Raw genomic sequence first — 28000 nt, forward strand, 5'->3', positions numbered from 1 at the left:
TTAGCCACTAGAATGTCATCACTGTGCTCATTAAGGAAAACAATCTCCATTTTTGTCTTTAGCATCAGTTGGAGACTACCTAAGAGTTTAGAACTTGAGGGGAAAAGAAGGCCCCCCGCCTTGTTTGAACAGACCTTGGAAGACTCTCCAAGGAAGACAGTACTTAGTGGGAAAAAGGGTGTCTTGATTATGAGGAGATCCTTCTCTAGTTTTTAGTGTGTTGGGATGGGGCAGGGACATGGCAAGTCCCAGGCCATAACAATGGGATGGTAGGGGTTACAGATGAAACAGATGTGACGTGGGGCAGGGCACAATTTGGTTTAGTGCCAGATATATCTACAGATAAAATAAAAAATAGATTAACCATGACTTTGTTTGAAACCAGGAGCCTTTAAGAGTAGAACAAACACCTGGCACAGTGTCATGAAATGTGTGCACAGCATTTACTGCCTTAAAAACTACACCACCAGGAATTTGTTTTGTGTTTTCCCAGGGACTTACTTTTGTCTTTCCAAACAAAAATAACAGAAACCAAAACTCCAGTTGAACCATCACAAATTAAACAAAACAGTTCGAATTATGTTTGAAAACTAAACAGAAACCTCTAAGCTATTAATATCCTAAAATACTTCATAAATTTTCAAAAGTATTGGTTTCAACCTTATAACTGTATCCAATGCAAAATGGAAACAAGACAAGTATTTAGGAAAACTGGGACTTTCTTAATCCAGCTTTGTTTTTTATTAAATTATCCAATTGATTATCCTAAGTCCTTTCATATTATAGGGACAACAATAGTGAAACAAACATTTTTAAAGCTTTTACTACCTTTAAGGAATTTTTATACAAATTGTTCGTGACTATATGACAGATACTGTATTCTTCATTTTGCAGATAAGAAAACAAATTTAAAAGATCTAACAGCTAATGCTAGAGTCAGGAATAAAGGAAAATTAAAAGATTTGGGTTTTGGTTTTGATTCTCATTTTGGGGGCCCAGGCTGACCTACTGCTGGCTATGGGGCTGATGGCTTGACCTCCTCATGCCCCACTTTATGGGTGCTGATTGCAATTGTGCACCCCCAATCAACCAGCTAACTGAAGGATTTTGAAATGAATGAAAATTTGTTGGCTTTAACTAAATTATCTCTTATTGGTTCATTGTTTCTGGGCAAATTTTTGCTTAGAAGCAACTGCAAGAGAGAAACACTAACCTGCAGTGTTAAAAATTAATACTATAGCTAGGTTCACAGTCTATATCAGGTGTGTGTGTGTGTGTGTGTGTGTGTGTGTGTGTGTGTGTGTGTGTGTGTGTGTTCAATCTCATTTCAGTTGGACATATGCTCTTTTAATTTAATGTTTTGGGGCATATACTGGGAACTGACACCCTGAAACTGTTACCTCCTTTTTTAAAAAGTAAATGACTCTTTTATTTTGTATGTGACTGTATGACTAACCTTTGCCCCATGGATGTAAACAGGAGAGAGGTGAACAATACTCAGACATCTTCAAAGGAAGAGGGAATGTTCTGTTTTTTCTTTGATGGTTGACATAGAAGCCTGCTAGCTGCTAGCTTCTAACAATCACCTAGACCTCAGAGGTCTGCACTTTAGGGATAATAATGCAGCAAAAAGAAGGGAGCCAAGTTCAGTTAGGTCAATTAGACCTACCCAGGTTCCTCACTCTAGATTAAGTTTCCTTGAGGGACAAACAAAACTATACCTCATTTTTGGTTGTTTGTTTCAGTGTGTGTGTGTGGGTGATTCTATCACTCACTCCCATATGATATTATTCTTGACTAATCTCAAGACATTCAGAAAACTGAGTAAGGGATTAGAAAGTGGTACAGTGTGATGCAGGCAGGATGGTTGGGACAAGGTATCATGAGTAGTTAATGCTCAAGCTGATCCCTGAACTTGTGAAGAAGTGAGCCAGGTGAGTAGGGAAAGTGTGTTCCTGGAAATGGGAAAGAGTAAACGGAAAATACCACGAAGGAGAAGGGAACGTGATTTTCTGATCAGTGCCTAACAAGGAAGCCAAGATGGTTGACTCCGAGGACTTTTCCTGTTACCATTCCTTGAGGTAGAAATCCTTCCCTCCAGGCCTGGAAGAGGCTGAGCAACTTCGTAGGGATAACCTCTATGGATGCCTTCCAAAGTGTGAACCAGTTAGAAGCCTTCAGCTCCATGACTCAACTGATAATGGCCAATTTTAAACTCTCTTCATGTAACCATTCAGATATTGCCTGTTGTTAAAAGCTGCAATTGTCACCTTTGATTATAGGCTGGCTCTATTGACCAACTCATCACAACTTTTGGTCTTGATGAGGCCCCATGGATATTTCCCATAATGTTCATTTTTAAAAAGGTTTATTTTATTTTTCTCTCTCCCCTCTTCCCTCGCTTTCCCTCCCCCTCTCTCTCTCTGTGTGTGTGTGTGTGTGTGTGTGTGTGTGTGTGAGAGAGAGAGAGAGAGAGAGAGAGAGAGAGAGAGAGAGAGAGAGCGAGCACATGTGTGCATGTCCATGCAGGTACCTATAGAGGCCAAAAATATGTGTCAGGTCCTCTGAAGCTGGAGTGCAGGTAGCTGTAAGCCACCGTGTGAGTGACTGTGATCTTTGCCCAGGTCTTCTGCAAGAACAAGTGTTCTTAACCACAGAGTCATCTCTCCAGGGCCCCCAAAGTTCATTTTGATTTTGAATAATCCATCATTTTGCTCTAATTAATATATGTCTCTTGTCACCTCAATTAAGGTATAGAATAAGAACCCAATCTTTAAAATGTTTTTAAATCCATCTTAGCTTCCAACAGAAGGTTTTCAATAAAAAAATGCTCTTCATGCCCAATGAATGAGTATTTCATTCAGCTATTTCAGAGGCCAGAAACACAATAGAGAGAACCTAATCTCTCCCTGTCCCTCCCTTTCGCCAGGAAGATATGAGTAGCTAAAGTATTTGGTGCTATATATAGTCAGTTGATGTCAGCTGGATGCCAGTCTCTTCAGAGAGGCTCTGTCCCCTGTTTGAGTCAGAGCTAGGGACCATGCCGTTCCAGGTTCAAGGATAAAACCCATCAGGCCCAAGTGCCATCATATTCCATCTGCAGCGTCTTCCTCTAAAACTAGGATCCACCCCTGCTGAAAAGTGCAGTCTAGCAGCAAGGTGAGTATATTGTTTCCTAAAATGTCTTATTGGTCAGTTGTCCCGAGAGGTCCAGAGTTGTGACTCATAAATGACCATTCTTTGCTTTGAAGGGAGGCTGTTGATGCTGACTTGAAATGTTACTACCAAAGAGTTCTGGCTGAGTCTGGCCTCTTCCTCACTCTTAGTGTTTGCTGGAAGTGATGTTCTCTGATGCTGGTGGGATTGCAGCCAGGATAGAAGCACTGGCAGATGAAAAAAAAAAAGTGTAGGGAAGAGAGGGGGGAGCAAGGAAGCTGGGACTTTGAATGTTTCTCAATGCACAGTGGACAGTGTACCAGAGGATTGGGTCTGAGACTGTGCCACCCTCTCTTCATGGGGACATGGGCTGCTGCTGAAAAATGTGCACTGTAGACAGACAAGCAGTATACACTGGCCATTCAGTACAACGCAATAATAAATTCTTATTAAAGAAGAAAGATGTTCTCTTGTGGAAAGGATGACCATAACGAATTCTTCACATATGCCTCAATAGTGTCCCTTTATTTTCAACAGGGAATTAAAAAAAAATACCATGCTATCACATAGTGCCATGGTGAAGCAAAGGAAACAGCAAGCATCAGCCATCACAAAGGAAATCCATGGAAACGGTATCACTGAAAACTCTTCATGGTCTTAATGTAACATAGCATGAAATATAGGTCCTTTCCGGTGCTAATATTCTATGGTTCACTCCCTTAAATACTTCCTATCCCCCATAACAAAGTGACGCTCTCAGGGTACCGCAGAAAAGCCTATGGTAATGGATCCTTTGCAGTCATCTTTTCTCATTTGGAAGCTATTTTCAGATGAACAACTGCTGCAGAAGGCATGAAGCAAGCTGACAGCTGATGTGTACCCCTCCAGTCGCTTACCTCTCACATTGTCAGTGAGCATAACGCTTATGGGTCTTGTTTGTTTATAGATAACTTTCATACATCCCTCTATTTTTTGTTCTATCTTGATTTCTTTTACTTTGTGTTACATCAAAAAATTCAAAATATGTTCTATCAATCGGCCTTTAGACATTTTCAGAACAAAACAAAACAAAACAACTGATTGCTTTTACGAGTTCATATTCATTGTTCAAACCTGACACCAGTATTCGCATTTAGTAATTGATTTGCTAACATATATTGCACACAAAATCTACTTTTACTTATGATTTCTGAAAAAATAGGGTTCTTCTAATGTCAAAACCAACTTAATTCTTAATATATGGTAGATGTAAGATACTATTCCAATAATAAATAATATTGTCACTATTCTAAAATCCTAGCAAATAATTCTGGGAGGCCTCATGTTTTCCTTGTTAAAAAGCAAATTCATTTTGTTCATGAATAATTTGAGTTTAATATGCAGGTCCATTTTAGCACTGATCTGAGCCATTCCAGGCATGTTTGTGGAATTTGCAGGGTGTCCCTTTATTTTTGTTCAGCTGACAACAAATGAAGCACTGCACCATGACAATATTTACATCTAGACTCATGAAACCTGGTGAGGCAACTGGAAACCATGATGAGTGTAGCATTTCACATCATCCTTTCTGTAAAGCAAGTTGAACTACCAATCAAAGTGTTTCACATACCGGCCACATACCACAGTCATGTTGAAAGGGTACGGCTCGCCTTTAATCTCTTTGCTATTAAATCACTGTGCTGGCTTCTGCTTGCTTCTCAGCCTTACTTTCATGCTAAATTCATCTAGAATAAAATGAGAATCGTTCTGGTCTAGCTACCAGACTATATCAATTAAATTTAAATTTGCATGTATCTTTGGGTGTCCTACTTTGGGTAATTTACTTGAAATTGTTTGTGTGGCTTTCCTAGTCAATATGGCAAAAAAAATAATCAGATGATAATTTAAGTTTGAGACTAAATGGTTTGTTGTAAAAGTAGGCTTTGCATAAATCATTTCCATTACATCATCATCATAATTGTCTGAACACAACTGACCCCATCTAATTATATCATAATCATAAGTAAGTAAATCCATTTAATATAATCTCATTCTAAATCTTGTCAGATTCTACTCTATATTTGCTTGCCTATACCTATGGGAGAAAAAATGCCTTTTTATAATTTTTATTATAAAGCTTCCCTTTTAGAAGCAAAGCTTCATTTTTAGAAAGCTTTATTTTTAGAAAATACACATATATCATTGGGGAACACTACAACCTCCCCACCAGGAAGTCTTGGCCATGTGAAAGCCTTCCCTCCAACATTGGATGAGCTCACCTTGTAGGAGGAGCCCCAGGCTCTGGCTTTATGATGTTGAATATTCTAGATAAGCTGGATAATCAGACTCACCCTAGATTTTTAAAAAATAATATATTATGAAGCAGGACAAATACTTAGTTTCTTTCTGCTGGAGTCTTGCATGGAACTTAACTATTTGTATGCTGCAGAGAATAGAGAACATTATAGCTGGGGAATGTCACCTTTTCTAAGGCCATAGAAATGAGATATGAACTTCAGAGAAACATTTATTGGGGGGGATGAGTCTTTTTTTTTTTTTTTTTTTTTTGGTTTTTCAAGACAGGGTTTCTTTGTGTAGCTTTGGCGCCTATCCTGGCACTCCCTCTGGAGACCAGGCTGGCCTCGAACTCATAGAGATCCGCCTGCCTCTGCCTCCCGAGTGCTGGGACTAAAGGCATGCACCACCAATGCCTAGCATGAGGATGAGTCTTTATATTTTAAAGCATATTGCAGCTGTAAAACATCTGGATAGTGTAAGCTGACATATGCTAGGGTTCTGATCTTAATTTTAAGACTCAGTAGTCTCCTTGCACATAAGAGCAACATTAAATATTATAACCCATGTGACATTATTATCACACTCCAGAAACAATAATATTGAATGAGGCTCACCAACTGCAGTTCTTGTGGGGCTGAGACCACAGCTGGGGACACTTTGAAATGAGTAGGGAAATAGAAGAAGGAAAGTTTCACATTCCATCGCTCTTACTATTAGAAGGACAAACTGCCTGAAAGAATTAGTGAAAAATTCTACCCATATAGACTATAGAGTTAGCGGGATAGAAGAGTTTTTTAAATCCCTAGTTCCCATTTACTACACCCATTATGGGCCCATAATGAGCAAAAAATTGCTCATTATGGGCCCATCGTAATTTGGTGTCCCATTATGTATGGGAGGGCATATATCACATGTCCAGCAAAGAGCTGATAAAAGTATCTAGGGCCTGCCAGATGGCTCAGTAGGCAGGTGTCAAGCTTGGAACCTGAATTCAATCTCTGGAATCCACAAGGTAGAAGGCAAGAACAAGAGTGTGCACACACACACACACACACACACAGAGAGAGAGAGAGAGAGAGAGAGAGAGAGAGAGAGAGAGAGAGAGAGAGACAGACATACAGACAGACAGACAGACAAAGACAGAGAGAATAAACAAATTATTTCCTATTACCTGGGATATCCACCCAGATCGGCCTCACCATGGTAGAGCACTGTCATCCTGACAGGAGAGGACCAAATGGAAGAAGTGGTCCTATGTTACCGTTGTAACAACAACCTCAGTGTTTCACACAACAGCATGTCAGCCATGTTTGCAAATATCTAAAAAGTGCTATGATGCAGGACTGAAGAAATCATTTGTCTGCATCTCTACATGGATGAGTCGCGAGGGCAAGGAAAGACAGTCCTCTACCCACAAGCCCTGTGCAGTTTACCTTGAATCTGTACGGGGTTACAGCATGAACAGTAATCCTTGCTTACTCCGCAACTCATTGCAAATCTGAAGACTAAACAAAGAGAGACAGGGATAAATGACAAAGCAAGTGTTGGGGCCATCAGAAGGTTTTCCTGCTCTGCTGCGGGAGGGCTTTGTTGTCATACGCTTTTGGGATTGTTGTCCTTCTCTTTATGTTGTCCTCTCTATATAGCTTCCCATGGCACACTGAAGGGAGACAGCCAGGGGATTTTTGTAATCTCAGGAAAAGAGTTTAGCTTTGTGGTCTGAAATCAGAAATCCCCAATTCTGAATGGAGGTCTGTGTGGATGAGATTTCCCCCGTGCATCTGACTCAGAAATTTCGCATTTCCATCCATTGAGCTGCCTAAAGGCAGGAATGGCTGTGCCTGTTTCTCCATCAGTAACAAAAGGAATAATAGCATGTGCAGAAATTGCAAGGACTCTTTGAAAATTTATAGAGCACAAGGCCTAGAATTTCAGATGAAGGATTATGCGAGGATCAATTTTTACTTTTTCTGTCAATCAAAATTTCAATATCAAAATGATAACACCAGAAAGCTCTAATATATCTCAAAATTTGGGGTGGGGTAACAATTCCATCTTGGAGTTTGTGATATTTCTTTAACTTTTCCCATTAGCACTATCATAATCTCAAGGGAAAATAGAGCATATTTTATTTTGAAAAATGGTGTATAGCCACCCATTGAGGATCCAGCTTAAGCACTTGACCTACCAAGGTCCTTGAGAGAGTAAAGCTGAATCCTATTTCACACTGATCACAGCCCTGAACTTCTACAATGCTGTTCACTGTGACAGGCTGTTCTTCAACTGACAGGCAAAACTGGGTGATCTGTTCTGAAACTCAGAACACTGGTAATATGATTTCCTAGACATTTGCAGAACTTCACAGCTAATCACACCTTAATGGAAAGCTTTATAAGTAGTATTAAAACTTAAACTGAAAGTCATCCACACACCTTTAATCCCAGCACTAGGGAGGAAGAAGCAGGTGAATCTCTGTGAGTTCAAGGGCAGCCTGATCTACCTAGAAAATTCTAGGGTAGCCAAATCTTTATAGTGGAACCCTGTCCCAAAAGCAAACAAACAAACAAAAAACTAAATAACAACAACAAAATGCCCTCAAAGTTCATGAAGATATCTGAAATAGGAACATAAAGAGTCTCAGTATAGATTTCAAATTCATTTTCATTTAGAAAAAAATTTCGAGTAAAATTTTATTAGTTGGAAAAGTTTTCAAGCATTATTCAGGATCATAGGCTGGACTATGATGTTTTATGTTATGTGATACATAGCTTACATTATATAAAAAGATAGATTTTTGTGAACTATAATTTATAGATGGAGTCCTTTGCAAGTGCAGATAACTGTCTCTGTATCAGTAAGACCACCTAAGTAACATTAACTCCTGCAAGCTCTCCTCCCGTGGTTTATACATTCTATTAAGATTGCATTTGCCTGACTAGCATGAGAAAGCAATTTTAAAAGCTCTTTCTTTGGTCTTACTCCAATTGCTTGTAAGTGGATTTGATTCCTGGATCTGACTACAGTTCCATATCACTATAAATGACAGCAGTAGGAAAGTATGCCTAGTAATTTTATTTTCAATGGATGATCTAATGCCTCAAAGACAACCTTCTAAGTCATGAGGGTGAGGATATGTATCATTTCTCAGGCATGGAGATTAAAAACACTATTAAAACCTGGTGCTGGGGTTACACTAAAGGGCAGAGACACCTGAGCTTGGAATCTGTGTGCACAGTGGTAGACAGCACTCTCCACTGCAAGTTTTAAGTAATGAGAGTGATCATTAGATTTGCAGGTCACAGATGGTTCTGAACTTCTGTGACATCATAAACTTTACTTTAAAATCGAGGGGAAGGAAACCTTGAGAATTCAACTTGTCTTTTGTTGTTTGATTATGCAATGAATGTTGTCTAATATATCCCTGGCATGGAAGGATGTGATGCTTTGGTTGATAGTTTTGTGTTATGAATACTCTCACCATGGCCATCGTCAAGCTCCTATCATAGAGGCACTAAAGTGTGGGAAGAAACATGCAACAGTGCAATGCCACATATGTCCTTACAAAGCACTGCTATTACAAGCACTATAGTGTTTTCAGATTTTCCTCATGTATCTACAATAGCTAGGAATAACCTCAAGACCCATATAGATAATAGCAAAAGTATCTAGCATCTTACAAAGTGATACCTTTTGGATAGTTATTGATGTGATTTGTCTAAGTATTACATTTATGGAAACTTATGGAACTCAAAACAAAAGAAGAAAGTAAAAGAATTTCATCTTGCTTGACATATGGGAAAGCTCTTTAGTGTTAGAAATAGAAAAGAACAACCCTTTGTTTGTTTTGAGATGTAATATCAGTATATAACATAGTTGTCATCAAACTTGCTATATAACTCAAGCTGATTATGAACTCACAATTGTCTTGCATCCACTTCTGGCTTCTGGGATTACAGGCATGCACCCACACTCACAGCTAAAAAAAAATCATTACATTTTTTCTATATTTACAATAAAAAGTACAAAAGAAATTAAAACCAGAAGAAAATCCAAACCATAAAAGAATTGTGATTCAGTTCTTTGGACACAATGGAAGCATTAGTAATTTTAATCATACATGGACTTCAGTGCATTGATTCACAGAAGTGGCATTTCAGTTTATTGGGAAAGATTTTTCTTACCTGCCCCCTTTATGCAGGTTGGTGCCATATAAAGAATCAATGCTATTTATCTGAGACTAGATAGTAGGTTGGAAGGAGCATGCAAAGCTCAAACTGATAAACAGAAATGTGGGGAGAAGAGCAAAGATTGTTAATATAAATGTGAAGCAGTTCTGTTTGTAAAGTCTAATTGGAAAGCCTAAATTGTGCTAAGAGTATGACAGCTAACTTTTATTCATTCTTTCTATGTGCTTGGTAACATGCTAAGTAGTTTATATGAAATATTTTGCTTAATTAAATATAACTTAACTATATTTAATACCAACTCTTGCAATAATTATTATTCTCACTATTATTAGCTGAACATTAGAGATGAGGATGTGAAGGTTTAGACAAAATAAGCAACATATGTGATCCTGAAGTACCAAAATGGTGAGGCTAGAATGTATCCCAATGCCAACTTACTGCAACACATCTCAATCACTTACTATAATGTAGGGCAGGAAACAAATTATAGAGCTAAATAAAGTGTTTTGAAATGCTTTCTTTTGGATTTTCATGAATGTACATTTCATTTTACAGATGTAGATGGCATGAACCTGGGCAAAAAAGTCAGTATCCCCAGAGACATCATGATAGAAGAATTGTCCCATTTCAGTAATCGTGGCGCCAGACTGTTTAAGATGCGTCAAAGAAGATCTGACAAATATACCTTTGAAAATTTCCAGTATGAAACTAAAGCACAAATAAATGTAGGTACAACTAGACCGTGAGTATCTAAATGAATAACAGCATACCTAAGTTGGTACGTGTTACCAGGCTCCCAAACAAGTTGCTTTACATATCTTCTTTCGGGTGATTCTATTAGACCTTTTTTATTCAGGATGATGAATAGCTTAGGTGGTTAAATAAATGAGGCATTATGTATGATATGAGAATGCTTTTTGTTCAATAGGGACATTGTGAGCTGTAGATTTGGCCCTGAGGAACTGGCCTGTTCTGCTAAGAGGATGGAGAGTGAGTGGAGAGAACTTGTACGAGATGTTTCCAAGTCTTATCATCTACAGTTAAATGTTTGTGATGGAAACACTCCCAAAGCACACAGAGGAGCACAAAGCAAGGATAAGAGTTGTTTTTGCTGACAACATCCCAGCCCTGGAAAATGCTGAGAACTGCAAACTCCATCAGTCTTGCCTCAAAGTATTTATTCTACATGGTCATGACAAAGCCAACATAGACCTAACTCTTTGGGCAGTAAACATCAAAACCTTAACATTTTAATTTATATTTTACAGCTGGGTGTGGAGTTGCACACCTATAGTCCCATCATCCTGAAGGCAGAATAAAAGGATCATTCACAAGTTCGAGGCTAGCCTGGGCTATATAGCGAGCTCCAAACCAGCCAAGACTATAGGGAGAACTTCTCTCAAACTGGCAAAAATTAGATTTTACATGTGTTAACATCACATTCATTTAAACAATCTTTGAGAGAAATTGAAGGAAAGATAGTTTATAAAATACAGATAACTGTTAAAGTAAAATAATGTTATTTATTTTTATACTTATTTCCTTGTTATATTTGCTAACAACTGAATGAAGGAAAAATTGAAATAAAGTCTCACCATGCCACCCTGGCTGGCCTGAAACTTTCTGTGTAAACCAAGGTGGTCAATCTTGAACTCACAAAGATCTGCCTACCTCTTCTACCCAAGAACTGGGATTAAAGACCCATGCCATCATGCCAGACTTAATTAAGATTTTTAAGAGCTGAGGATTTAATGTAATGTTTGAATCCTTGCCAGGCTTGTTCAAGGCCCCATGTTCAATCCCCAGGACTATAGTCAATCAATAACCATAGCTTAATTCTAGTTTTAATTGCGAATTCAGCTAGACATATAAAACTATACTCAACTATAGTATTTGCATTTGCGAAGGATAGTTTTTGCTTGAAATCGTGAGTAAATATATGTTATTTTAGCCTATTATTATACCCTCTTCTCAGAAAATATGTGGCTAACACAGTATGAGCTGAAAATCATCTTTACTTGCTTGATAGTTTATTATGTAACTGCATTCATCAAAGAATAACAACAGCAAAGACCTTTTATGAAGTAATATGAAATAGGTGGATTAGGGGAAACCTTGCAAAATCACCTGCGAGTTCAGACATCTCAGTAAATGAATAATGTCTGTTTTCATGACTCCCACTTATGCTACAAACACTAACAGTGTAACTACTGCTTTGAAGAAGGTATATGACAGTGGTTCTCAACCTTCCTAATGATGAGACTCTTTAAAACAGTTCTTCATGTTGTGCTGGCCCCAACCATAAATTTATTTTTGTTGCTGCTGTAATTTTGCTACCATTATGAATTGTAATCCAAATATCTGTGCTTTCCAATGGTCTTAGGTGACCCCTGTGAAAAGGTTTCAACCCACAGATTGAGAACAAGTGATGTATGGGATTAAAACTGTCCTTATGAACCTAACATAGTCTCTCATCATGGCTATCTTAAGGTGTTGACAATAATCTTATATATCTGTCTTCAGTTATAATAAATTTATGAAGATATGACTTGAGAATTTTACTATTCCAAGAAAATTGGACACTAACTGATTAATAGAATCCCAAACAACCACACTAAAGCAATTTAATGATGATAAATAATTCATAGCAGTAAGTACCAATAATGATTGTAAAGGCAATAATTATTCTATCTTTTAACATTGTGTGCTTTTATTGTCTCTAGACAAAGGATGCATTCATTTGCCTTTGAATTTCCAACATAGTATCTACAATGTAATAGGCACTCAATAAATACTTGTCAAAGGTATGAATTAATTGGCAGGAATAGGCATTCTTTTAAAAATTCCTGTCATGTGAACAATGTTCATACTGCAGTGACTATGTCATCTTCTGTGACAAAGTGAATGTGGCTCTACATATGCTGCCTTCCTCATATTCCTCAGGCACATTTTAGAATTAAAATCATGTCACAAAGAGATTGTACAGTCACACAGCATCTTAGGGAGGATTTGAATCCCCATATTCTGTAGATAAGAAAAGAAATTAAGAAAGACAAAGAAACTTGTAAATTAACTAACTACATGTTGATAGGAGAGACAAGACCAATACCTCAGTGACTGATTCCCAGGCCAGTCTCCTTTTAATGTATCATGAGCCATTAACCTAATTATTGATTACATTGTCTGGAGAAAGCTTTTACTCTTCCCCATCCATTGAGCTATAGGCACCCTAAACATACATATCTTGTAAAAGTCACTGAAAATGGATATTGAACTTTTTTCAATCTCTAAAATTTCCTAGGAAAGTGTACTATAAAAGGCAATTCTGTCAGCAAAGAGCCTGTCAATTGGCAACCTAATGCCAAATGGTCAGCCCTGAAAACATATATACAAGTAACATTACACAGACTGAGCAGGTTGTGTTTATGTATTTAAGAATATAGAGATATATGCATATATATGATGTATGTAACAACAATTAATGAAAAAAGAAGCCATAAATTTGAAAGAGAGCAGGGAGGGATATATGGGAGAGTTTGGAGGGAGGAAAGGAAAAGGCAAATGATGTAATTTATATTCTCGAAAAATAGAAGATACAATTTAAAACTAAAAGAAAAACAGAAAGCACACATTTGAAAATGTACTGAGGCATTTTATTTCCTCACAAAATAGTTCAGTTTGTTATGATTTTAGACTGTCACAGTTCATTTTCTCCAAAATATGTTCTCTAATATATCAAAACAAACTTACGATAAAAAAAAAAAACACCCAATTCTTTAGTAAGACTAACCAAGCTATATTGGGAGTGTTAACACATACTTATTATTGTTTAAAAAACAATTTGTTTATATTTGATGTAAAGTTTACAAAGAACTCTATCTTTCTTGTCATTTCTGCAGGAATCATGTAATGTGTATTGTATATTTGTTTCGAACTTGCATACTTTTAGCCTATACAGCTCTATTCCGGTTTCATTTTCTTTAGGGTTAGCCTTGTTAAAGTAAAAACCACATTTTTCGTTTGTCTTTTCAACCTTTCTGACAGGAAGTACAAATGATGAACACTATAATTTAAGGCTTATGTCACAATCAGTCATCAGCAGAGCATCAAAGGGCTTTGTTTATACACTAACCTATGATAATAGAAGTCTTGGGCCCTTCCTGCTAATGACTAACCAGAGCTGACCTTCCTGTTCATTGTAAGCCTCAGGAGAAGCTTCCAGTGGGCTGGAATCATGATCCCTAAAATGAATGTGGGTAGGATTACCTGTTCCCATAGGTGAACCTCATTTCATAGACAAATTCTAGAAGCTTAACAAATGGCAACTCTTAATCCATTATGCTTTGTACCTTACCACATTTATCTCAACAACATTTTAATTTAGGTAGGTAAAATATTAATATAGTGAATTAAGTAAAACACTTGAGGTAGATGTTAAATTCAAACTGTCAAACATCGAATTATATATATATATATATATATATATATATGCAAATGCTTTATATTTAGTAATTATTAAAAATCACCTTTAAAATTTTTTGAGTTTCCCTGTGCAGTCCTGGTTGGCCTGGAAGTCACTGTGTAGACCATACTGGCTTCAAACTCACAGAGTTCCACCTATGTCTGCTTCATAAGTGCTGAGATTAAAGGCATGTGCCACTCCACCTGAATAAAAATAGTCTTATGTATAACTACAGAAGAAGAACAACGTTGCCTAACTAGATTTAAAAAGTTTATAAACTAGTGGAAAACTCACAATGCCATGAATGTGGTAACAAAAATCTATTTGACAAGAACAAATAAGAGAAGTCATGAATGAATGGTACAGATGTAGTTAAAGTATTGAGATAATACCGATGCAGTGGCATTTCTAGTAGGCTACATTCGAAAGAAGAGGGAAATTGAAGAAAGACATAGAGAATTTAGGATTTGGCTTGACAATGAGCAGAGGGCGGTCATTCCAAGCAGATGAAGCAACAACAGTAAATTAATGAGCAGGAAAGAATATGGAATATGGGAGATAAGATCTTGGAAATGTGCTGGGACGCGTAAGAGGTAACCCCAAGGTCTTAATGGCTGGACTTGAGTTTGAATGGTCTTCAACATGAAATAAGGAAGAGTCCCTAAAGGCTGGAGTCATGTCATACATTGAAGCATTTGTGTTCCAACTGACTAAAGGAAATGTGCATGATGGGAAATGAGCAGAAGGTAACATCTATTTGATAAAGAATGAGGAAGGTGGGTAGACTCAGTAGTCAAAAGCACTTGCTGCTCTTGCAGAGGATCTAAATTTAGTTCCCAACACCCACATGGCAGCTCACAGCTCCCTGTAACCCCAGCTCCAGAAGAGTCAACCCAATATGGCCTCTGTAGGCAACTACACTCACATGCACTACCCATACACAGACACACATGCATGTAATTAAACATAAAATAACTTTTGAAAGAAAAATAGTCAAGGAAGATATACACAGGCAGACTAAAGTAGAAAGGAAAGATACTTAAAGGGTAATTGCAAAAAGAAATCAGATAGCTTTAATCTAGTCACTAAAAATTCAACGATTACTCATAGGACTTATACGATATAAGGCTTTGTGGGAAAAAAAAAAGAAGGATTCAATTAGATTGAAAGCAGACATGTGTACATATGAAGTTGGCCATGTGTAAGGGACCTAGAGTGCTGTTTGTGGCTGAAGAACCTTCTGGAACTTCAAGAGCTAGTCCTCAGGGAGGAGACTTCCAGATCAGATCCAACTCTTAACCTCCAATCAAACCAATCACAGCCTGCTGTGAACCTTGCAAATTACATTAATGACTGGCCTAGCCAGACATACCCACTGGTACAATGGGGGCACAAATTTTATGGGAGTGATCAACCACTTTTTCATTGGATTTAAGTACGACACTATCAATAAAGCCAAGACCTTGTGGCTATAAATGTCATGGCCCTTAGGGGGAAAAATCTACAAGTATATTCTGCTAAAAGACACAGCATTAAAATGATTCCTACTGGCATATTGCTATAGCCACAGGTCAGTTCACTGTCCAGTTTTCATCAGAGAAGCTTCTTATTGCAGTAGATAACTGTTAACAAAGATACTCCAATTGGTCAACATGCAGAGAATAACAGACTTCACAGTTCTCAGTCCTAAATGGTACATCTGTATCACAGCTCTCTTCTCAGGCTCAGGAATCATTGTGGACAAGAGGGTGGGAAGATTGTAACCACCAGGGGTAGTGGATGGCATTTTCCAGACAAAGCAGAACAGATGCACCTATAAACTCACAGCAATTGTGACAGTGTATACAAGACTTGAACAAGCTCAAACCAGACAGAACCCCAGCATGGGAGAGGGGAGGTGGGCATGAAGTCCCAACCCTCTCTAAGGATCTCTTACTGCTGAAAAAGAAAAAGTCAGTTTTCTTTAATAGTGTGACATCTGGTCGACCACACTGCAGGACAAGCCCCACACCTAGGAGTAGTTAGTTGGCCAATACATACTGGACTCTATGGAGAAGGGAAGACATGGAGTTTAAGGAAGTGGGGTTGATCTTGGAGGAGTTTGGGAGGGAGATGAATATGAGCAAATACATTGTATAGAATTCTCAGTATTAATAAAACATTATTTTATAAAAGAATATCTAGGTCAAATGTTTGACCAATATGCTTTGTTTTATTAGATTGGTAAAGATTTAAAAATCAAGCAGATTTCTCATGGTGATGTTATGAACAGAAATCAAATACAATGTCATACACACAGTAATGCTCAATTAATTTTGGTTTTAATTTTTGTCCAGTGGATTATAGCCTGACATACACAAAAGTTTTCATTGAGCTGCTCAACTTCATTATAAATTAGTGATAATTTATAATCATTTAAATAATTTAAAAGAAATACTACGTAAATTACTGAGGTTCTGAGAAACAAAATGGTGGCATTGTGTTTAATTTCTTGATATACAAATGGAAGTTTTCATATGCTCTTACTGTGCCTAATAGTTTTATTTTACTTTTAAACAAATACAGCACAATATTGCTATGCAGAATGGGAAAATTGATGGAAGCAACCTGGAAGGTGGTTCACAGCAAGCCCCCTCGACTCCTCCCAACACCCCAGATCCACGAAGCCCCCCAAATCCAGAGAACATTGCACCAGGTAACTAACCACCTTCAAATGGAACAGCAAAATTTCTATGTATTTAAAAATACTATTCCTTGACATTTCATTAAATGGCATTTAAGTGATATAGCTTTGCTCATTAAATATATTTTGTTCATAAGTCTAAGACAAAAATAAAATTTAAGTTTAAGAGAACCATGTAAAATATTTATAGTAGTTATCTGTTCTTTCAGACATTCCATGGTATTCCTTTTTTTAATTAATTAATTTGGTTTGTGTGAGAGTGTGTGAACATGCATGTGTGTGTATAGTGTACATGTGTATGTGTATGAGTGTATGCACATGTGTGTATGGGTGCATACGTGTGTGTGTGTGTGTGTGTGTGTGTGTGTGTGTGTGTGAGAGAGAGAGAGAGAGAGAGAGAGAGAGAGAGAGAGAGAGAGAGAGACTCTGTGACTTCTGCTAAGTGCATGTGGAGGCAGCTCTCAGTAATTAGCTTTTTTCATTGGTTTCTGTTCTCTTAAAGGGTTTATATGCAGTCTATAGAACATGTATTTGGCCAGGTATACTTCCATCCCAGCACTCTGGAAGCTAAGGCAGGTGGTTTATGAGTTCCAGGTCAGCCTGGGCTACTTAGACCCTGACTCAAAAGAAACAAATAATATCAACAACTATAACAAAACCAAAAAAAAAAGAACATAGATTTTTAGTTTGTTTTAACAACAAATCCTATTAAGTTAATATGTATCATTTAGAAATATTATTACCTGCTGAGAGAGATCTTTAGAAAAAATGTATTAATTAATTGATAACTTTTAAAAATAACATACAGCAAGTTTTTTGTCTTTGAAAATTCAGTCTTAAGAGTAATATGCAAAGTAGATTTTTTTTTAATTTATGGGACTGAACTGTGAAATGAGTAATATATGTTGGCTTCTAGAAAATGAATAAACAATTTAGGAAAAGCACTTGAAGAGTTTTCCTCAAAGAGTGGTAAGGAATTATTTTAGAATATAGGTGAGCCAAATCACTAACATTTATTCTTTAAAGAAAAATAAGTTGAACGTCAGTCATTGCTGAACTTAGTGTAGAAGCATTCTGATTGATCACATTGAGAAAAATCATGAATAGACACACTAAAATAACATTGCCAGAAAACAAGTAAGCACAGTTAAATATACTAAATTATACTATATGCACAATATACTAAAATTAATACAGTAACAGAGTTCTTCAATTGTTCCAAACAGAAGCTGCAACAGAAGCAAGGTTTCAGATCACAACGGGCTGAATTCAACACTGTGATTCTGTCTGTCTGCTCCTCTTTAATTTACTATTGCACTATTTACTAATAATTTATTTTGGCTTGACTTTTTTTAATCCTTAAAAGAAGGAAAACAAGTTAGGGTGAGAACTAAGTGTGATGAGTACAGTCTTTAAGATATAATGTGTACTTTACTTGGTTAATTTTTAAGAATTTTATTTATTTAATTATATATTTTCAATTAAAATATAATTATACACTTCCTCCTTTCCTTTCCTCCCTCCAACCCCTCCCATGTTCCTTTCCACTCTCAAATTGATAGCCTCTTTATTATTATTACATATATGTTATGTGTGTATGTATGTATATATATCGTATCATTACATATATATGAATAGACAATTCATTGAGTCTATTTTTGTTGTTTGTGTGTATATGGTTTCAGGGCTGACTACTTTGTATTGGATAAACAAATGGGGGCCACTCATTCTTAGGCGAGGCTAATTCTCCCTCTCTCAGTAGTCATTAGTAGCCTGTACACTCATTTTTGTGCTATTGATAATACTTGAATGTTTTTCTTTCTCTCTTTCTCTCTCTCTCTTTCTCTCTTTCTCTCTTTCTCTCTTTCTCTCTTTCTTTCTTCCTTTTGGAGACAGGATTTCTCTGTGTAGCCCTGGCTGTCCTGGAACTCACTCTGTAGACCAGGCTGACCTGAAAGTCAGCGATCCACCTGCCTCTGCCTCCTGAGTGCTGGGATTAAAGGTGTGCACCATCACTGTTTGGCTAAAATTTTTAACTAGGTAATTAGTGTGTGCATGAAGAACTTCATAACAATAAGGCTACAGTGGGCACTCATCTCCTCTTTAAAAAAATTATTTTGAGTCCAGTGTAAAATAACAGAAAGCACATTTAAAATAGTAGTTTTACTTAAATAAGTGCAAATTATAGTCAAGGGAAAAACAGCATGGTTTGGAAAAGCAAATCATTAAAATAATAAGTGTTAATAAACGATGATGATAATGATGATGATGATAAGTGTCTTCATTTCTCAGGTCCTTAAGCTTAAGAGTTTTTAAATGTCTCCACTTCAGTTTGCAGCTCTCAGGTTACTCGCAGAAAGGGTTCCTCATAAACTTACCCCAGCAAGGAACACCAACTGCAGGGCGATATTAGGTGGCTTTCAGTAAATAAGGTTTATTCACTCTGTTTATTCACTTTTGCTCTGGCCCCCAAAGGGTACTCTGGACCCCTGAAGGAAATACCTCCAGAAAGATTTAACACGACCGCTGTTCCCAAGTACTATCAGTCACCCTGGGAACAAGCCATTGGCAGCGACCCCGAGCTCCTCGAGGCCTTGTACCCGAAACTTTTCAAGCCTGAAGGGAAGGCAGAACTGCCTGATTACCGAAGCTTTAACAGGTAACTAACTCAGTTACCCAGCGTGACTCGGTGCAGATGAGAAACCTAGACATGCTCACTGCCGCTGTGCAGGGAGTCGAAGCCTCTGTAGAAAACCAGCTTTGATTTTTAAGAAAATAATCTAAGTGGAAACACAGGGATCTAAGTCTGAGCGGACACTCATTTTTGCACTATGACTAATACTCTGAAAGGTTTTAAACTGGTTAATTCACTGGGGTCTGTATGAAGAATTTAATAGTGTTTTTTTACCATTTATTTATTACTTATTATTTATTTATTTATATTTCTCCATTTTGCTTGTGTGGTGGGAGGGCCGCGCACGTGCCACAGTGCCCATGCAGAGGTCAGAGGAGAACCTGCAGGGTCTGATCTTGTCTCCCACCAAGTAAGTTCCAGGGACCGAATAATAGGCAGAACTGCAAGGGCCTTTACCCGATGAGCGGTCTGGCAGGTACAATAATTTTTTAAGTGATTGGAAAGCTATGTAGATAGTCAATTAATCTTGAAGACCAAAATCTCAATGGGAGGAGGGGGGATAAAGGAAAATTTGGAATCTAAATCCAATATTTGATGCCACTTTCCTGGGGGAGGGTGGTGTTCACTGGTTAAGCATAAAAGGCTGAGAGGCAGAACAGAACTGAGCAGTTTGGAGCTGGGACTAGCAGGCACTGATTAGGATCTCTCACAGAGAAGCCCTGCTGTCTACTCCAGGCTTTTAGATAGAAATCTTTAGCACATTTTCTTTGGAGTAAAGGCAAAGAGTAGATCAGCCTTCAACACATTCAATGTGGCTTCAACCAGCAGTGCCAAGCTGGGCAAATGCCATCTCCTTTCAGTCATACGGCTGCAGTGACAAGTCAGTCCTTTTGGATGATACAATTTTAGACTCAAATCATTTTTTAGGATTGTCAAGTTTCTGTCAACTTTTTATTATGGTGAAACATACAGTATGAATTGTATTTCTTTTATTTTATGTGGATGAGTGTTTTGCCTGAATGTATGTGCACCAGGTATGTCCATGGTGCCCAGGGAGGTCAGGAAAGGACATGAAGTCCCCTGGAACTAGAGTTACAGATGGTCGTGGGCCACCATTTGGGTGCTGAGAACCTGTAAGAACGGGGCATGCTCTTAACTGCTGAGCCATCTTTTCAAGTCCTGACTTTTAATGATGTTAATGTTCTTCCCATAGTGTTCACTGCACTCACAATGTATGTAACTACCACCACCATCCCCAAGACTCACTTTCTTGTAAGACCAAGTCCCCCATATTCATTAGACAACAATTTTTATGCCCTTCTTCCCTGGTCTCTTACAGCCACCCCCCTCTTTGTCCTTATGAGTCTTACTACTCTAAATATTTCTTATAAGTGAAATCATATAGTATTTGTCTTTTTAGATTGACTTAGTATAATCTCCTCTAGTTTAAGATTTGGAATTTATGTTACTATTAAGTTCAAGTTACTGACTATTTCTAGGGGCGGGGGGGTATGATTGAACAGGGATAGATATAATGGTCTGCAATAGTTCCTAATATGTATGGCTATTCCTAGATGTCTAGATGTGTATATTATGGAGATTTTAGCATGTTTGTCTGTACATGTGACGTCTTGAGAGACAGAGATACTTTTAGCTTAATAAGTGGATTTAGTGACACTAGACACAGCTGAAGAGAGGACTGTGGTAAGGCAAGGGACAATGTTCCAGCTGAAACATGGGGAGAAAAGAAAAAACGCACAGAGCAAGGGGAGCAGAGGGCGCATGTGCAGCAGCCATCCCAGTCTGTGGAAACAGGACCCTGTGGAGGAGTGAGAGCAACGTGGAAGGTCTAATAGCCAAGACCTCTTCACACTCGACAAAGACAGGAAGCCTCAGGAAACACCAATCACTGAGAAGTGTGAGCGAGGCAGGGAGGAAGTTCTAAGAGCCAGGATTAAAGTGTCTCTTCAAAGAATTAAAAGCAAGATGATTTCCTAACTAAAATAAGGGAAATCACGAAATAGCACTTAAAATCATGATAACACCACCAATTTATAATTCGAAATCCACTAAAAATATTATTTCAAGGTCAAAGTTAAATTTAAGAGTTACATACACATTTTCAGACACAGACATTTGTTGGCCCCGATTAGACAATAAGACAAGGACAATAAGCAAGGTTGCCATTATTCACAGATGGCATGATTACGTACACAAACATCCAAAAGGAGCTACAGGCAATCAGCAGAATTGGAAGGTAAATGCGGCAAGAGTACAGACTGCAAAGTCAGCATAAAATACACCAGGAACAATAACTAGAAAATAAATAATTTTAATAATATTCATGGCCTGTTAATGTACCACTTGTGAGTGCTTCTTTGTCTATCTTGTACTCCAATAAATTTTTTATTTTGAAACTCTCATATAGACAAAGTAACTCCAGTAATTATGTCTACCTGTATAAATTCAATGTGACAAAGGCTCTTTATTGAATTAGTCAAAATAAAGTCCAGTCATTTAAAAAGAGAAGTTCAAATAATTTCCAGATATAAACTGGGCTCTTCTCACATTGTAGGTCAACACAATTTTACTTTCTCAAACTCCTAATGATTTTGAGAATATAATTGGACCAAGAACTTAGTTCCTCAACTCATGCACACGTGTTTCAAAAGTAGAATGCAGTATTGTTTTTCTCCTATATTTACTAAATTATTCAACATGTTACTACACAGAGACTTCTTCATTTTCATAAAACAATGGCAAAGACACACGGGGGCGGGGAGGGGAATCCACATATCCTAAAGTCCTTGCAAGAAGGAAACTCATACAGTTCTACAGTTTAGCGCCCCCACCCCCCAGTGTTGTTAGGCCTGATAACACTCAGTGGTGATAATGACTGAAAGAAAAGTGGCTCCCAAGGATAATTGTCATTATTTACAATCCCAAATTGACCAAGATCTGAATACATCTTTGTGTTCTTATATTCCCTTTGTATGTATTCAAACTTCATGCTACATTCAAACCCATGGAATAAATGAGAAATAAATGGAAAGAGAGGAAAGTCCCGGCTTTGCTTCAAATTGCTGTGTGCTCTTAGGGACAACATTTAACTTAATTTTCTCATCTGTAGAACATATTCTATGATTAAAGTGCCTTTAAATATATCACACTTACTTGCTATTTGGTAGAACAATTTTTTTAATTTCTATGCAAACATTTCTCTTATAGAAAAAAACTAAAACTATTAGGAGTACACTATGCATTCAGTGTTATTTAATTTTACAAATGTAAATATTATCATCAGAATAAACAAGAAAGCATGAATCCATGAATCTGAAAGAAACAGGCTAATTATTCACTGCATAGATAGTATGAAAACCATTTTGACTCAGACCTATTTCTGAAGTTAGTATTATGGAAATTATAGAGATACAATTCCATTTTTAAAGAAGACTTGAAGTCTTTCCACTGGAAACTTTTGCTCCACTGACTTGGAATGAAGCTTGAAAGTATTTCTGTGGACCTAAAACATTACAGGCGGTCTTCCACTCTGGATGCTAATGCACTCTCCTTCATGTCTGTGGAGAGGGTAATGGAGCCCAAATCAACAGGATGTCATCTCAGAGGTGCCAAAGAAAAGAAAAGAGAACTGTTTTCCAAACAGCAACTTCCACTGGACCTGTGGTGGGAGCTAAGAGATGGATGGATGGAAAGGAAGGGGTATTGTCCTTTGTAAGGCAAGAAAACTATTCACGTTTCTTGGGGGAAAAAAATAACCTGCAATAGGTTAAAAAGAAAGAAGGCAGTACACTAAATGCCAAACCTAAGCAGTGAGTGGAGCATCAGGGAGCTCTCGTTTTAAGATTTAATTCAGAAAATAATTTTAAAATAAGCAAATTTTATTCTGCTTACTTCAGGAATGTTCAACTCCAGCCTCTTTTATCCAATGTATGCAACCATTCTTAAACCCCCAGGAACGAGTGTTTTGTGCAGGGACCCATGTGAAACAGACATACTTGATTCAGTGGCTGTATTATTCTAGTGCAGAAACTCGATCTCTCCCTCTCCTTCTTGCTCCCTCTCTCTCTCTTCCTCTCCTTCCTCCCTCCCCCATTCCCCCTTTTCCTCTCTCTGTGTTCTTACTGTAGGAAACTGGTCCCAGGCCCTTGCACATGCTAGGCATGGACTCTACTACTGAGCTCTCTCTCCAGTCTAAAATAATTAATACATTGTTGGTACAGAGGGCTCTGTGTTATCTCTGAGTGAATTTAAATGGTGCTCTTCCTCCTTGACTAAATTCCACAGAGTACCATGTTTTATTTTTCTTCATGGCACTTCTCATTACCTCCTGTATGGTCAATCCATTCTCTTTCCATGAGTCTCCCTCTCTGTAACACAGTCACCAGTGAAAAGTTGTACCACTTTATCCTGTTTTTCACCATGACTTTAGCATTTATAATGGTACTTGGAACCTAGTCGCCATTCATTAAACACCTATGTTGAATAATGATCTTATATAATGTTTGGGAAGCTCTGAATGTTGAATAATTTATCTTAGAATATTGGTTCTCAACATGTGGATCATGATGCCCCTCCCTCTTCCTCCCCTAGGCAAGCAGACTCAATCACAACCCTCTTCAGTGAGGTGTCTCTTTTTGGCTTATAGCCTCTTCTCCCTTCTTTCAGGGAAGTTATATTCTATCAGTCATTGGCTCTGATCATGATCTCAACATTCTCTTTATTCTGCCGGAGGCTTGAATATCCTCAATATCAACTCTCGCTTGTTTTATTTGTTGTATTATCTGCTTCCTGTACATTCTGGGAGACTTGTCCAACACAATTCAGTACACTTTGCCTTTACTACAGGAAAACACTTCTAAAGGGATTACAGTTTCTTTGAGAGTAATGACAATGCCTTTGGTTTCTACTTACATTCTTCTAGCACATTCTGAGAAACGATGGATTTTCATAATTGCTATTGGTGTTCTTAGGCGGATTAAGCTAATACGTAATAATGGAGGCATATAATCTCACTAGAAAAAATAGCAGAGTAATAAAAAGGTGGAACACTACACCTATTTCTAGGAATATGCACATATTAAGCACTTGGCAAACAAGAACCCAGGGATGGAAATGTAGAGCAGGCATAAGGCGCTTTGTCAGATTGCATAAAGTCCTGAGTTTGACCATGAGCACAACAAAATGAAGAAACAGAAAGCCTTCTCCAACACATAAGGAGAAACCTATGTCACATATGTGAATAAACTTAATAGATTAATAAATCAGGGCTCAACTTAAATTGATACAAGCTCAATTTTAGGAACTTACTGTTATTATGTTATTACAAAACAACAAATATTGCAGAGTTTAAAAAATGTAGAAAACAGAGTGTCCAGTGAATTTTTTAAAACAAGATTTTGTTTTAGAAGTTTGATACAATTTTCAAGTCAATATATAAAATTTCAAGTGTTTCTGTACTAATAATTTTATATTTTTAGAATTATTTTCTCTACTGTATGCAATAATATTTAAAAGACTATGACAAATTATGTGGAAAGTTAAAAGAAACATAAAATATTTCTGGGTCTGGGATTGTATTTAAGTGGCTGTGTTTTTGTGAAGCATGTGTGTGACCTTGGATTCAAACTCAAACCACCCTCCAAAAACATAAACAAAATAAAATTTTCCCATACCACTAAAGATATTTTGAACCAACATGCGGTCATCAGACTCTTGCATCTCCTGATCTCTGAGACTGTATTAACACTTACCACCAAATTAGTTAAAGATGTAATGACTGAGGCTTGACATGCTATTGGCTGCATACCACTTCCTACAGCTGAGTGTCCTTTACATGGTTTTTCTAATGACTTGAGTGCAAATCTAAATGGGCAACTGGAAAAAGAGGTCCTGTGAAGTTAGAAAAGTAACGAATGGCCAACAGCAGCTCCTGACGAAGGACACTTGTGGACACTACAATTCATGGCCTGAGAAGATAGGAAGAACACTGAGTAGAGAGCCCCTTCTAGCAGACTAAAACAATTAATTAAACAACTCAAATTTGATGATTCAAGTTGGTAGTGACCACTGTATCTACTAAAGCCCTATTATTTCTTTAATAGAAGGCACACAGACTGTACTTAAGATATTCAAGAAAGAGAGCAGAGAGATAGAGATGTAAAGAAAATTATATCTTGTCCATGTCTTTCAAACGTGTTTCCCCATTACACTGGAAAACACAACAGTTTTGCCCACTCCTATTAACTGATTCTGTGGGGATCCTCCAGTAGAATGCTCTATGCAAGCATATTGTAATAAGTTACAACACACACAGGGGAGAACTCCAACCCTTCTGGAATTCATAAGATAATAAAAGACAGATAAACAAATACCCCCCCAAAAGGAAACGAAAGATAGAAGGCAGCATCTGTGAAAACATGGATTCAGGGCGAGGAAATCTCCAAGAAGTTTTAAAGTAAGGAGTGTTGAAAATGTATTAGAAGAAGAGAACTCCAAACAGAAAGGGAGAGAGAGAGGGAGGGAGGGAGGAGGAGGGAGGAGGGAGGGAGGGAGGAGGGAGGGAGGGAGGGAGGGAGGGAGGGAGGGAGAGGAGAGGTAACATGACAGTGAGCATAAGTAGGAAGGGCAATCACTTTCCTAATTGGCAGAAACAAAGTGTACATGACAGTGAACAGGCAAACACAGTGTGACTGTCCTTTCACTTGGACATCCAAGTCATGTTCCTACCCACACACCAGTCAAAAAATTCTCAACCTTGCACCTGCTAGTTACTAAAACTCTAAATCTGTGAGTTGCCATTGATGTTTCCATTGCTCCTATATTTTATCTGATTTATGGGCAAATGCTGTCCATCTGGCTCCAAAGCAAACCTTGAAACCACTTGGTCTCTCATCTTCACAGATAACAGCTGGAATACAAACTATAGTTTATCACGGGTTGCCTCTCTCGACTTCTTATAATCTGTTCCCATGGCAACTAGAATTTCCATTACAAAGTTTAACCAGGTCATATTGCTCCCCTCCATTGGATTCCCTTCATACTCCACTTTTTAAAAAGATTTAGGATGTGTGTGGGGAGGGCACTATGCCCTGGAGCTGGTGTTACAAGTGGTGTGTCTTACAGGATACTGGTGCTGGGAACCAAACCCTGGTCTGAAGAAAGAGTAAGTGCTCTTAACCACTGAGCCATCTCTTCAGTTCCTGAATTTCCTCTTTAGACAAACTCCTGCACAATGAGCCTGTGAGCCTCTCCTGCCTCCATCTGCTAATCTAGAAGATAGGTCTTCTTCCTTTCCCTGAACTTTCAAAAATGTTATCTGCCTTTGACTATTCTCTGTAGTGGACATGCTGTTACGCATTGGCCAAATTCTAATGAGTTAGTGCGTTAGATCTTCAGAAGATACTTTAAATGCCATTTTCCCCCAGAGAAATGTTTGTGATGATTCAATCTAAAGAAACTAAACACTCAGTTATTCACACATCATCCTATTTAAATCTGTTGCATAGTTCATCACTGTTAGATGTTTGCCTGTGATTGTTTCTGTGTTGGGCCCCCTTCTCCATGTGAGATCTGAAACTGTATTCTTCACATTGTTCATTTAGAACTGTGCCTGGCAACGAATGAGCAAATAATGCCTAACATAATGAGATACCGTATGCAATGGTAGCAGTTAGATTTTTATTATAAATGGGGGAATTTTGAAACTTTTTGTTTGTTTATTTTGGGATTGTGTTTTAATTATGACATTTCTCACCTCCCTTCCTCCCTCCAAACTCTCCCATATACCTCTCCCGACTCTCCTTCAAAGTCATCACCTCTTTTTGCAAATTTTGAAATTTCTAAGATGAAGAAAGAAACATACACAAGAAGCATTTCTTACCTTCAATGAGTTTGGAATCTATAGATGACCCTAAACAAATGATAGTCTTTAAAAGATACACGAACAAAACAAAGACCCCAAGTACCACATGGTTAATAGAAACAACCCCTACCCCAGGAATCTAATGAAGGAAGTGTGGGCTGGGGTAGCTGGAGGGATGACAGAACCAAAATGCCATAGGCATGAGATACAATGGACAGCAAAAGCATAGATGCAAGCAAGAACTGCTTATAATGATTCGGGGAGTAGATTTATCCAAAACCAAGAGTACTTACAAAGGGGCTCCATGGTAATTTGTCATTTATCTGTTTTACTAAAAAAGCATGGACCTTCAATGAAAATGCTTGATTCTGAGGTCTCAGTTAGAGTCCATTATAACAGGTCCATAAAATTATGAGATTGTTTTATGCATTTTATGACAAATATAAATGAATACTAATTATTATTTTCTTTTGATTCCCACAGAGTTGCCACTCCATTTGGAGGCTTTGAAAAGGCATCGAAAATGGTTAAATTCAAAGTTCCAGATTTTGAACTTCTACTGCTAACGGATCCCAGGTTCATGGCCTTTGCCAATCCTCTTTCAGGCAGACGGTCCTTTAACAGGACTCCAAAGGGATGGATATCTGAAAATATTCCTGTAGTGATAACAACTGAACCTACAGAAGACACCACTGTGCCAGAATCAGATGATCTGTGA

General features: G+C 37.8%; 1 protein-coding gene across 1 annotated transcript; it reads left to right on the top strand.

Moving 5' to 3' along the window:
- The first annotated feature begins 3712 nt into the window (after positions 1–3712).
- Positions 3713–28000, top strand: Myoz2 (myozenin 2). Its single transcript, XM_035450364.1, has 5 exons — positions 3713–3788; positions 10176–10345; positions 16648–16777; positions 19241–19424; positions 27766–28000. The coding sequence occupies exons 1-5, from the start codon at positions 3713–3715 to the stop codon at positions 27998–28000; spliced, it is 795 nt and encodes a 264-aa protein (XP_035306255.1).

The sequence above is a fragment of the Cricetulus griseus genome (genome assembly GCF_003668045.3).
Source record: "Cricetulus griseus strain 17A/GY chromosome 1 unlocalized genomic scaffold, alternate assembly CriGri-PICRH-1.0 chr1_0, whole genome shotgun sequence".
NCBI classification, from domain to species: Eukaryota; Metazoa; Chordata; class Mammalia; order Rodentia; family Cricetidae; genus Cricetulus; species Cricetulus griseus.

What these genes read in the sequence shown, in the direction of transcription:
- Myoz2 (XM_035450364.1), top strand. Translation starts at nt 3,713, where the DNA reads ATGCTATCACATAGTGCCATGGTGAAGCAAAGGAAACAGCAAGCATCA. An exon ending in TCCAGAGAACATTGCACCAG is followed by an intron (nt 16,778 to 19,240) that starts GTAACTAACCAC and finishes TGGCCCCCAAAG; the next exon opens with GGTACTCTGGACCCCTGAAG. An exon ending in GATTACCGAAGCTTTAACAG is followed by an intron (nt 19,425 to 27,765) that starts GTAACTAACTCA and finishes TGATTCCCACAG; the next exon opens with AGTTGCCACTCCATTTGGAG.